The 14,295-nt window shown below is 34.8% G+C and overlaps 1 protein-coding gene across 9 annotated transcripts in view; it reads right to left on the bottom strand.

The window, feature by feature from the left end:
• LOC138701841 (ATP-sensitive inward rectifier potassium channel 12-like) overlaps positions 1–14,295 on the bottom strand; it is a 262,287-nt gene that overhangs the window by 51,378 nt on the left and 196,614 nt on the right. For 8 of the 9 annotated variants that reach the window (XM_069829161.1, XM_069829153.1, XM_069829155.1 and 5 more), the window contains 3 exons: positions 12,194–12,294; positions 10,005–10,278; positions 948–1,140 (listed from right to left, as the gene is read on the bottom strand). In XM_069829161.1, the coding sequence (XP_069685262.1) occupies positions 948–1,140; positions 10,005–10,278; positions 12,194–12,294 (568 nt within the window). The remainder of the gene's footprint in view (positions 1–947; positions 1,141–10,004; positions 10,279–12,193; positions 12,295–14,295) is intronic. The other variant, XM_069829154.1, reaches the window with a different exon arrangement.

Raw genomic sequence — 14,295 nt, 5'->3', positions numbered from 1 at the left:
TTCCGAAGACATTTAAATGTTAGTTCTCCTGTGCAACTGTATTTGTATGTTCTCTGAATGACAATATGTTCAATGACACTGTTTATTACCAGTATAGCGTCTTCATTAACCATCATATTATTACGCACGGACATATCATATCAGACTGACAGGGTTGCCTGGAACTTGAGGTTCTACTATGCATGAGAGTTTTTGTGAGTTGACTGTACGTACTTGATGCATGGCGCAACAGTAAACTAATCTAATGCTACACATCGAGGGCTAGAATAGGGGCTAAACCTCCGGACTTTATTAATGAAATACAAAGAATGGTACATTTTCAATCTATTCATTAGTCACTCTACAGCACCAAAACAAATTGGTATAACTTTCTGAAATCATTCCTGTAAACTTTTCTCTGTTCTTCTGAATCACTCTGTATATTTATCAATAACTGGAATAATAAAAATTTGTCAATGCGTCTAAATATGTCAATGAGAGCACTTTGGTATTGTTTGACGCATCAGGTAGTTTACTAAAAGACACCGGCGTATTTTGGGCGTCGGCGCAATTTTGCTTATTGATGCTAGACTGCATTTGGGCGTAGGTTCGAATCCCGCTTGGATTGATTAAATGGTTGAAGGTTTTCCCAATTGTAATGCGAATATCAGATAATCCTATGACGAATCCTCTGACTCATCTCGCTATTACAAAATTTCATCGACACGATAACCTCGCAGTTGATGCAGCGTCGTTAAATAAGCGACTAAAATTACAAAGAACACTTGTTCCTTCTTAATAATCATTTCTTGCCTGTACATCATGTTACATATGTCTAAGGAGGGGTCACGTGTTTGAAATAGTATGTTAAAACACTTAAAACTGTTTAGTTACTGTTTATCGGTCGAAAAAAAGGGGGACATAATATGCGTTTGGTGTGATTACTTCCTAACTTGTGATTATCTCACCTTCGAGAATGACGACGATCTCGAAGCGCTCACGGATCATCTCGGAGGCGGATAGCATATAGAGGGGCGATGAAGTGTCGATTTTGTGCACGATTGTGGTCGGCCAGATGAAAAAAATCTTGTCTTCTTCACCATCCCCGCCGACCGTCAGCTCGTGTTGGTAATATGGCAGGAGCTCGCCTTCCTGCGTCACCTGCAGTTCATGAAAAGTGACATTGTTCAACTCACCTACGCATGAAAAGTGAATTAATGTAACGAGTTGCTGACTACTCATATATCTAGCTTAAAATAAAATTTGCTTATAGAAGAAACCTACATGCTTCACTGACTCCTCATTAGCAAACATCCAAAGACTGTACTCCTGTACTGGATGTGAACACACACACACACACATACTCACATAAATAAATAAATAAATAAATAAATAAATAAATAAATAAATAAATAAATAAATAAATAAATAAATAAATAAATAAATAAATAAATAAATAAATAAATAAATAAATAAATAAATAAATAAATAAATAAGTAACTAAGTAAGCAATAAGTAAGTAAGTAAATAAATAAATAAAATAAATAAATAAATAAATGCATAAATGGAGTTTAATTATATTAATAGAAAAGAGAGTAGCCTAATTTGTCTGAAGCTGGACAAGAATAAATAAATAAATAAATAAATAAATAAATAAATAAATAAATAAATAAATAAATAAATAAATAAATAAATTGGTAGTAAATAAATAAATAAGTAGTAAATAAATAAATAGAGTATAATTACATTATGCCTAACAGGAAAGAAAGTAATATGCCTGAAGCTGAACAAGAATTAAACACATAACATGATGGTGTTGTACTAGTCATTGATCGAAACGTCGGAAGCGCGTACAGAACGAAAGTCCAAAATGAACAGCTACAGAATACAAATTCATGTCCGCCAAGGCGCTAAAGGTCTGTCGGCAGTATTACACGTAACTGTTCTGCGTATTTTGCAATAATCGCGTAGTATCGCATTGCTTTTCTAACTTTAATATATAATAATAATAATAATAATAATAATAATAATAATAATAATAATAATAATAATAATAATAATAATAATAATAGACAACAGGTAGTGACTTCCTCTGCTGAAAGCACCATTTATTGCAGTAAATAAGTAATATTGGAGAATTCTGTACTTAAAGTTAGCAGAGGGGTCATATCGAAGTCCTATATGGCAGTCCCGATGGTCGCTCGTTTTTGCCTGGCTGGTTCTACTGCTCAGACATGTCACCGTTTATGAAGCCGTAATGTATAAAATAAAAATCTTCTGAACTCGTATGGTTCGAAATAGTACCGTAGTCATTCCCTATCATCGATATTAATGCCATATATTAGTCCATAGCCATTAAAATGGATAATAATTGTTTACTACTATAATAATATATAGGTATATATCCCTGCTCCCGACTTACTGTTCACAGAGCATAGTCATAATTTATATAGCTGTGTTTTTCGTTTTTATGATAAAACCGACCTTTATTAAATATATCCCAAAATGCTTGGGAAACTGTTTCTAGACATTATGTATGTTAATAAACCGAAATTGAGGTGTATTTTTTCTCGAAGTAACGTGAAATCGAACAATAATACGAGTTTGCCAAAAAAAAACAGCTTTATGCGAATAGCCTAATAGCGAGAAAAAAGGCGATTTTTTCCCTGCCGCCATACTTGAACAATTTCTTTCCTCCGGAAGAAAGCTACGACTTCATGCGCAAATCAGAAAGATAATGACAAATTTTGAAGTAACAAAAGAAGAGAGCTTTTATTTTGAAACAAAAGAGAAGTAAACTGCATCAGAGGTGCAGATGTTCAGGAAAATGTCAGAGCAGTTACGAAAACACTGCATCATTAGCACTTACAAAATTGCAATTACTGATGCCTGAAGACCCGGTTAATAAGTTGTATTCAACACTTGTAGTGTTAGTAGGATTCGTAATTAACAGTAATGTGAATTCGATCTGGGTGGGATGGGAAAGGTGAAATAATTCGATGATCGTAATAGGGTACAGTGAACTTTAAGAGCAAACCAAACACATTATGTTGCGAGATGGAAAGATAAATATTGTGCAAGTTCTGACTAGTTTGCTTAACAGTCACCGTGAATTTAGTAGGAGAATTCTTCAGCCAATTTAGTATCTGTGTGCCAATGTAGACAGTGGCAATTAGGCATACTTTTCTTCCTACTCAGGAGTCTTGAGCGACTTGCATTACAACATGAAAGAAGACAATGTGAACACTATGACAATATGGCAATGTTCTCCTTTGATATTTAGCTAATACAAAATATTGATTATACTGTATCTATTTTAGTGATTTGTCATGATAACTTTTTTTCTTTAATAATAATTCAATATCGTTCTTCGATAATTTATTCACGTGCAACAATTATTGTTTTCATAAAAAAAACGCTAACAATTTCACATTCCTTTAAATGTATGTATCGTGGTATCACCGAAACCTGTGATATAGACACCCTTTTTTAAAACCCTTAAGCCATTAGAAAATAACGCGTCTTTTAAAAATATTAAGCGAAATTGTTAAAAGAAATCCTACGTGAAATTCTTAAAAAAATAACTCCGATTTTCACCAAAAAATAAAACGAAAATCGCAACTCCCTGTGTATCTTTCCTATATCTTTTCTTTTAATGCGAGATTTAATTTAATGTCTTCGTCACTTTTGGGATTCACATACCGATTACGATAAAGGGCATAAAATAGCAGACATGTGTACTAGTCTTAACCTATTTTTATGAGATTTAACGATACTGTAATAACTGCTCGGTTACATGGCATCTGTGGAATTGATGATAGCTGAATGTTATTTGCGACATGAGTTCGAGAATTCGCTATGGGACTATCTAACATTCACCTCACAGAGAAAACTTAGGAAAAAACCAAACCAGATAATAACCCAAGCAGGATTCCTATCCACGTTCGAGGGTATGCTCGAAGAAAAGTCCAGCTCGTTACCTTGTCCTAGGTCTGTGGCACTTTACCAAATTATTATTTAAAAGGGAGCTCAAATGTGTCGCTCTGGTCCTTGGCACTGTACATATTCCATGATAAATTTTTCCATATATAGAATATACCCTAACTTTATTCACGCACTTACTGCTTAAATTTGGATTTACTATGTTTTAAAGGATATTTGTGCAAATAAACACAGCCGCTGACACGCCCTGTAACTGTATCTGTAAAGTAATATCGATTAATATTTTTCAGAAGATCAATGTTCTACGAAGGATACAGTACTTGGAAATTATGGCAGATCCAGGTAGAATTGCTGTGTGAAGGCAAAGAGCAGCCGTGACCGGAGAAAGCGCTTTCGAATTGCGTTGTCTATCCCCACGTTCAAGTCCGAAAACAAGAGCCAAGCCGTTCGCCCTCTCGTCTGTGATATTGTTCAATTGTTCACATGTACAAAAGTGAAGTTGAAATAGAAATCATGTTAAGACACATTAAGAAAGATAGGAAAAGATAACTGGAGAAAGAAAAGTGATAGACCTATATGTATCATTTGATAATTATGTGTTATTTAAGCTATTGAAAGACATTCATATTTAGCTAATGTAATTTCTGTAAATATTCTTGTGCTTTCTTTCTTGCTAACAATCATCTATATATATAATTTGAACTGGTAATGGAAATTACGGGAAAACGGCTGGACGGATTTTAATAAATGGCCCCTCATTTTGAAGCTTGGAACCCAAAGTTTTTCGGAAAAATAGTAGTTTTCAGTGAAATGTCAATTTTCCTACATAATTTTCCTATTTTCCAAAATCCATCTGTCGTCAGTTTTGAGAACTAGCTAATTACATTCAGAGGAAGCGAGGCGAGCATCAAGTCGGCCGTGTTGCATTTCAGAATGAGACAAAACACACACTACAGTAAACAATATTACACGAAGGCCATGATCTGCAAGAATGCTGACATATTTAGAGCTCAAATTAAATTGGTTATTAAAAACTTAACTTACTAAAAATAACTTACAGGTTCGATTCTGTGGTGTGTAATTTTCTGGGTACAGCTGTGTGTTGGATATTAAAAACTACAAAACTTGAGGTGGTTTGATGACGTTATTACTATTAGAAATGAAATATTATTGTAGTTATTGCCGTGATGTGACTATTTTTCATTAATTATATATATATATATTAATTATATATATATATTAATTATATATATACATATTAATGCTATATTGATGATATGAAAGTGAAACGTTTTGGGGTTATATAAGTAGATGTAGAGAATAACTTAAATTAGATTTTGATTTCTATATTTTACTGAGTGGCGGCTATATAGTATATATAGTATATGTTACTGAAAGCTATAAAACTTACGTAAGATAATAATATTATTAAAATCAAATATTTTTATAGTTATTAATCAAGTGGGGTTGGGTCTTTTTCATATAGTTAATGGCAGTGTGGTGTAGATATTTATATGCGTGGTTCTCTTCAGTATTGGCTCGAGAGAGAGTATCTTTCATTATTATGGAAGCAAATAACTTTCAGAATGTCTGGTATTCTTTATTGAAAATAAATCTGAAAAATGTTTATTTGAACGTCTAATGAACTTAGTTTGCAGCATTTGCTGCACAAGCCACTAGTATTATATATACACATCGGATTTATGAAATAAAACCATCTACCCTTCAATAAGTGTGACCACAAGGATCCAGAAAAACAAATACATAGGCCTATATAAAAGTTTACAATGAAAATACATACAATAAATTTCAAAAGAAAATTAAAGTGAATCATATTACTTGAAATAGAGATGAAATTGCAAAATTTAAATTGAGTCCTTTAAAATTTCTCTAAGGATTTTCTCAACATTGTAAAATGTGAATCCCTTTGATTTTAAAAGGTTATAGGTGTATTTGGAGATGGTACCACGAACTCCAAAAAGAAGTCCGTGTACTGACCAACGATTAGCCATGATGTTATACTGTTTGCTAAAATAAGGAATGCAAGGTTCATAGATGATTCTCTTTTCATCATCAGTAAGTTTTGGCTGTTGTGCGTCTCTTTCAAATCTGATAGTCGTGTCTAGTATTGTTCTTGTGTTCTTTTTTCTATCAATGACAACAATATCTGCTCGTCTTGTTGAATCATCTTCCGAGATACAATGCACTTCTTCATGGACTTCTAATCCTTGTTGTCTTAGGATGTTAGCAAGCATTGTCCTCACCATGTGATGGCGGTTGTTCCGCAGCAACTCAGTCTTTCGGCAGAAACCCAACACATGTCCTAGTGTTTCAGTCTCGTCACAGCACGAGGTATCCTTATTTTGATGGACGAATGTGGTACATATCCTCATTCTTGTGAAACAAAATATGGCAACCATAGTCGTTGCGTTAAGGTTCTATATTCGTACCGTACTCCAACAGAATTTATAATGAGGACTACGGAGACGAGTATTACACTGTGCCTTCGGTATACATTTTTAGCAACGAAAGATGGGCAAATGCAAGAATTAACACTCACAAATTAATATAATTATGCACAGGTACGGAAAATTACTGTTTTACTGGAGGTACAATTAAAACAATGTCGTTATGTTTATAAAATGGCAAATTCGTCGCATTTTACGTATTTTAGCACAATATGAAAGTTAGATATTACTGAGACCGACTAATTGGTGTGACCTAGGAACTTCTTACTGTTTCTACACTTATAATGGAAGTGTGTCAACATCCTTTTTTGCTTTTCGGTGGGTAAAATTATAAGATTTATATGTAATTAGGCAGCTGTATCCTAAAAGACTATCTCCCACACGTTGCTACAGGATATGAGCTCAGTGATTGTCTGTGGAGGAAATTAATGTGGGCGCCATATTACAGAGCAGATTGCGCCTTGCTAACGAATCTTGGGCACTGCAAATTGTAAGAGTCTGAAAGAAGAAACGGCCAGAGGGATCAATACAATGTGTATCTAAGCTCTCATTCTAATATATTAGAAAATGTCATGATGAGAGACATATTAGTATAGTGTCAAAATGATAGGTATACTGTAGTAGGCCTACATATCCATGTTTTCTCCCAGTCTATGATGATTCTGGAATCCGGTTGATTTTTTCACGGCTTCCTTAATGTTACTTGCATCACGAATGCAGTAACTTTAGTGGAGTTGTAGAGTTTACTTAATTTTTGCAAATATTTAAAAACAATAATTAACAGTGCAATTTAGGTGAAATTGCAGTGGTAAGTTTCCAATTTATAATTATTACTATATTGAACGTCTCTAAAAATAATATGTTAATAGCCTAAAGCAGTAAAATCAATATGTCACTTAAGCGGTAAGAAGAGGGAAATTGTTATGTGTGTTAGGTTGGGAATACTGAATGTGGAATTTTAGACTTTCCGCGGATTGGTTTTGTGCGGAAACCAAGCAAATACGCACGATCTCGCACAAAATATATTAAGGCTATACTTCTAAAATTGAAGGCACGAACGAAGGAACTAGTTTAGGAACGAACAACTGTGACAGTCCTCTATTATTTTCAAAGAGAAGTTAGCCGTCAATAAAAAAATGACCGTCAGCAATGTAGGCTACATACAGTGTACAAAGTTGTTACTGTTTGCCACATCCTGCAGCACTGTCTGTTGAGATACGTTCAAACATTATTTCCTGATCCAAGCACTTCCGGGATTTCAGAGAGCTCCTCTCAATGCGACGATTTGCATTTGTGGACGTACAATGAGGCGATGTGTAGGCATGCCACACACAGTGACACGTCATCACGTCTGCCACGAAGCGAGAGTACACAAAGAAATTAAATAGTTGCGTAATTTGAACAGGGAGTTTAAAAAACAAAGAATGGACTCGGATATTAATATCTCTTAATATGGGCTCTTATGAGTTTGAAAGTATGTTTTGCTCTACAGAGCTCTATGGTATTTTGCTAGTTTCAAATTCTCATCTGTCTGGACCGTCATGAATTTTCATTATATACACAAATACTTATACCAGAATGTTTTTTATTAATTTTGATGGCTAGTCTTTAGATTATTATGATATTTCATATGTCTGCATATGTGTAGCTCCTGTATGTGTGTATGTGTATGTGTGAGGAGGAAGCTGACAAATTTCATCCACGTGTAGACCAGAGGCCAGTTTCACACATTTTACTTGTGAATAAGACGTACGAAAAGATCCGCCGATTCATATTCCAAATAAGACTATGGAAAACTACCGATAATTAGCCTATGTCTATATAATTATCACATTCTACAGGTATATAGGCCTATATAACTAATATCTCTTTCAATAGTAATTTTTGGATAGAATAAAATGTATAATTAAAATAGGAATATAACCTTAAATTTCTCTACAAAGTGTTAAAAACATGACATGAAACTACGTTTCGCTTTTTCAAACTTTTCCTCGAACATGAAAACTTCAACATACCGCTCTTGTAACGCATATTACTATTATGAATGTACATATTTTTCATTTGGTTTAATTGTTCGTTTAACCTCCCCTGTTATAATAGGTGTTACACAAATTCCTGCAGGCGAGAGGACTGTTCTGTGAACACACACACACACACACACACACACACACACACACATACACACACACACATTTGTGGGCCCCCATGGAGTCAACAGAGCATAGGGGCCTCCAGTGAGACGCACACAGGACAGAACTTTAACAAGGGACATCCAGCTATACTCGAGACAGAATTGGAACCCACAAATTTTCGGACCGCGCCGTCTAAGGGGAGATACAAAAACCACGTAATGAACTTAAAATTATGAATAATTAAGTGGTGGTGCAACAGCCCATGAAGGGCCAAGGTCGACCAGCCGTAAAATTAAAATGTAACATGAATTTTTAAAACTGATACATTACAGAGCGGAAATTACTGAAATCTTTAAATACATTATTTTTAAATAAGTGATCTAGTTTTTAGGGGTGCTATGCACAGACATTTCGCTAGCCCGCGCTACGATCGTGCTAAACTAGCCCCGGCTATCGACTGATTACTTGTACAGGATTCATATCACATCATATCGCTAACACTGGTTTATGAATACGAAAAACGTTAGTTCGCTAATCATCCACCGGAAGCCCGCGCTAAGAATGTCTATGAATATGGCCCTAGGTAACTTATTCGTCGACATCTTTACAATTTCTGATGAGCAATTAGCAAATGGCAATCTAAAATGAATATTGTATTATATATCCTATTCTCGCTTTTGTCGGACATTTAAATATCATTTTTATACGGTAGATGATTATTATAACATTCATAAGTCTAGATATATATATATTTTTTTTTAAACCATTTTAGTCGTTATTTAATGACGCTGCATCAACTACTAGGTTATCTATCGTCAATGGCATTGGTGACAGCGAGATGGTATTTGGTTGAATGAGGCCGAGAATTTTCAATGAGATTGCCTGACATTTGCCTTGCAGTTACGGAAAATCTCGGGAGAACCCAACCAGATAATCAGCCCAAGTAGGAATCCATTGAGCAGCTATGAACAAGTGTTTAGATCTCAGAAATTATGTGTTGTAGGATCCATGTCTATTAGACATTATTGTCTTGTTTTGATGCATACTAGCACCTTCTAAAATATTGGATACTTTTTTTTACACCCTGTACTGCTTTCTTAAGACTTAATAATGGAATATGGGAAAGATAATGTATTAAATGTATGAAATTTCGACATTTATGCATTAAAGAATGTATTTATTTGCATGATTTTACTAAAGTGTCTTCCATGACAGACAAAAAGCAACAAGGTGAGTTGTGGAATCAAACAAACCTTGAAGATTAATACTAACGAAATAAATGTTCAAAAAATGAAATTTGATGGATTAATCATGTTCATTCTTATTCATGTAAACAATTAATTTCTTTTGACGGTCTCCCGAAGATACTCCAGAATTTACTTCCTTAAAATAACAGACTCATGCAAGTAGAAGTTACAGTGTAATGCTTCCAAATTAAATGACAGACAAACAGATATACTTGATACAGGAATTGTACACGCACCTTTCTCTTGATAAGCTGGGCCCTAACATGAGCCTCCACGATGTGGGATTTGCGCATATCTCCTACTCGGAACATGAGACATAGATGGCCGTCTCTCTGACATATAACGGCGTTGCGACTGAATAACAACGTCTGCGTCCGTTTCTTAGGACGCGATAGTTTGGCGAAGACGATGCCCACCATGAAGGCTTGTATCATAACTCCTACTATACTCTGCAGGCACATAACGAAGATAGCTTCAGGACACTCCTCTGTCGTATGCCTCGACCCGTATCTGCAGCATAAACACAGAGATGTAAGCGAATTTTGCAGTAAACCATACAATAATACATTACGCAACGAGCCTATAATGGTAGTAATTAAGACGCGAGTATGTTTGTTTATGAAACGAGCGCAAGCGAGTTTCATAATTTTCATACAAGCGTCTTAATTACCATTATAGGCAAGTTTCATACGACTTTTTATGCTCGACCATATTTCTAACTTGAAATTATTCATAAGTATTCATGTTATGGTTATGTAAGTGAGGAGCGGAACTGACCTGAATTGTGAGATGTGCGCAGACCGAAAGTATTGATTTTTTCCGAGGCACGAATGTGATTGACCTTGATATAATCTAGAGAATAACATGAAGACTAGTCTTGATATAACCTGGAAATTGATTTAGAATTGAAAAACGAGATGACAAATTGAATTTATTTGAATATTATTTACAATTAACACTAATTATTATAGTAACAGAACATAACCTTCTGCGACAGTATTGGATTTCCAGCCTCCGTGACTTTTCGCTAATTGTCTTTCGATTGCATATCCGAGAATAATCGATACTTGCGGTTTCATAATGGTACAATGGTGATTTCTCATTGGCTGAACAACTGAATTATAATGAATAGGTGTACTTTAATGAGGAGCATTAAAGAGCTACTACCAGGTGTATAATTACTACATTTCGGCATGGTCGAGCATAAAGTATTATTTTTATTCTGAAAAAAGACAGATAATGATATAAAAGTACAAAATATGTATTGCGGTGAATAGAAAATCAATGAATAGGTCTATAGCAGCGAAAATTATGTTTTCTCTCTCCCCAATGTTACTCATTATGAAAAATGCTTGTTTTGGTAGAATTATAGATAACATTAAGATAACTGTATGAATCGTATGCGAAGACTAAGAGGAAGGCGGAAAATAAGGAAGATTGGAGAATGCTGGGTTTGTAGTGAAAGATCTGATCTTAAGTATAAAAATATGAATGAATGTATTTCATGTTCTTATATGGTGGCCAGAAAAAAAGAACCGAACTTAGTTATGCATGTGGTAAAAGCGATTTAAATAAGCACTCAGTGGCAGTATAATTCGACCGTTCGGACTGTGACGATATAAATAGGCGTCCTGGCTCACCGGGTTGGGGGTTCAACGTGGGGCTAACAACCCTATTCCTCAAGAAAACGAAATATCGCGATACAAAATTAAGCAATAGGTAGGACGGATTTTATGACAAAGGAATGTCAAATCTGATGAAAATTATAAAGAAAACATGAAGCGAAAACAAAACCGAGACTGAGGTGCTTTACATTAGAGAATGATTTAGTGAAGATGTGATACTGTGGTTGGAAGCACTGCATGCATTAAAAAAAAATCAGAAAACTATCTTGAAAGAGGTCAAAGTTCAACAAGGAGTAAGTACAGCAAACAATTTGTTGCTTTGGCATCTACTGACGACTTGTATAATTTTGCCAAGTTTGTTTAGCATTACACGGAAGGATGAAAAATTCTTCGTGTATGTGAGCGAATTTAAATAATTTCCCAGGGAAACAGGAAAATCACGAAAATTACAGTGAGAATTTCAACCCAATCTGCGCTAAGGAACGCTAGGCACCCTAAAATACTTCGATACTAAACCAATTCGATGGGTTATTTATATTTATTAAAAGTAGTCGCTCTCAACATTAAACGATTCAGACATGCATAAAAATTCTGTGATTGTTGGTAACAGAGATGGAAGAGAAAACCTTTGGCGCAGGAAACGAATCACAATATGAGGTACTATTACAGTACGAAGTAGAGGTTAAGAGATGTAATTGCTAGACAGTAATTTAGACCGATATCGCTCCTTACGATAGAGAAGTAAGAATACAATGTCAGTTACGAATATTACTCGACGATTTGTGTTCGTAATTGCTTACCCTATTGTGTGTTGCGTCTCGACACTGAAGAGGAAGCACGATGCAAAACCCGATACGTCTCTCACACAGGGAATCCATTCTTTTTCTTCCGAAGTCGTCTGCTGAAACAGTGATACAAGTACACATTTACCGACAGTAATTCATGAAGTATTTATATTAGGTAATGTAATATTTCATAAGCAGGTTTGAAAAAAATCAAAGAGTTACTAAAAACCTTGTTATATAATATACATACAGCTCTCATCACGCTAACACAATTAAAACCTTAAATAATACTTCATTACACAGGTTAGCTAGTAAGTAAGCTACAAATCGAAGTAGCGACCTACATTATAGTATTATCCAGATGTCAAGATGATCGATGTACGCATAAGAGAAACGAAGAGGCAGCAGTTGCAAGATGAAGACACCTATGTACCATGTACTATTGCCGATCAGTGTTCCGTTGTGCGATTTTTCTGGCCTAAAGGTCAGGCAGCAGAGGACATTCATAAAGAAATGCTAAGTGATTATTGCCTGTCACGTCAAGGTGTCTACAATAATTGAGTGCAGAATCATGAAAGATGGACAAATATTGGTCGGCCAGTGAAGATTGTTACGGAGGTGAATGTACAACAGGTTGGCGGCTTGATCGGAACAGACAGGATGAAGGGGGACGATATGCTAGTCTGCATAGTCACAGATGAAGAGTCTTCGATGTATCATTACCAGTCCGAGACAAAGCGTGCATCAGTGCTCGAATCAAGTCGCCAATGGTACACTCTTGCGGAAGTGCCGCCATCATGCAGCTGCTGCTGCTTTCTTTAGCTTGTGAGCACATTGACAATACTGCCATCTAGCGATGATAGCTTCAGGCGCCTCATTTAAATAATGTTAGTCACTAATTCAATTTGCAGCTTACTGACTATACCTCGTACATGTACATTTAATGACATGTTAATGGATGGTATGCATAAGGTTAAAGTTTATGCTGTTGCTAAGGTTTTCGTAATATATACTACGATTTTTATGTATAAAAACTCATAGTAAATTCTTTCCTGCGTAGCAGAAAGTTGATCTAGAAGGCTGTGTTTAGCTTATGCTAGAATTGGAAGTATAAACTACGATTTGTATGCATAACAAGACGTATATATTGTACTTCTACTTCTAAGTATAAACTAAGAAAAATCGTAGTTTCCCCTGTTTGAGACTTTGTTAGCTTAGCATAAGCGTCTGTACAGTTTAAAATGGCAGAATTTATGAAAATTTACTGTGGAAAATCCTACAAGAAAAAACGAGATCCATCAGAACGCGATTGTAAGAAGTTATATCTTAGGTTTTATAAATAAAAAATATCTTATGGTCAATTTTTGTAATGGACTACTCAAATGATGATTTTGAGGTAACTTAACTGGAATTCTGTTAGTTATTAAAAATAATATACTTTTAGCAAAATGATTCTATGATGAAGGTATAATTATAATACCGGTGCATTTAATTTACGTGAAAAAAACTCCATGTGCCTACAATATTTAGGTTACACGTCAATTTAATGAATAAAATTTTGGATCCGTCCGATTTTGACTTTGCTTAATTTTAATGTTATTTATTTTCTTCATAATTCGCTTTTCGTCAATTTTCTTACCACTATAAACTTTCACCTCAACGTTCATAACCTGGATGGCTTTTTCTTTTTTACTTCTTGCGGCAGGCGTTTGCAATTTGTTCAATAATGCTGGGTATTCTTTTAGTAGATTAACAAACAGCAATCTCTCTCTTTACATTTCCCACTTCGTTGTAATTGTCCATTTTCTTGTTAAATCAACTAAATTTTAAGGACGACAATCAATTTCACCCACCAAACATTTATTATAAAATAGCCATACCCGTGCGCTCCGCTGCACTTGTTAGAAATAAATATAAAGTAATTACATAATTAAAATAGGACATCTGGTCCAGGGAACATTCGTGTTTGATAGAAGGATAAATCGTTTAATATGTTACTTAATCGATCATTTTGGTCCAGGGACCACTAATTTGGTGCAAAGATAATTCCTTTAAAATGTTTCTTAATTGTTATTACATGCAAATAATTAAAATATGATCATTTGGTTCAGAGAACA

Source organism: Periplaneta americana, chromosome 6 (genome assembly GCF_040183065.1).
Source record: "Periplaneta americana isolate PAMFEO1 chromosome 6, P.americana_PAMFEO1_priV1, whole genome shotgun sequence".
Lineage (NCBI taxonomy): Eukaryota > Metazoa > Arthropoda > Insecta > Blattodea > Blattidae > Periplaneta > Periplaneta americana.
The sequence above is the reverse complement of the archived record's forward strand: the minus strand, read 5'-3'. Positions and strand labels throughout refer to the sequence as shown.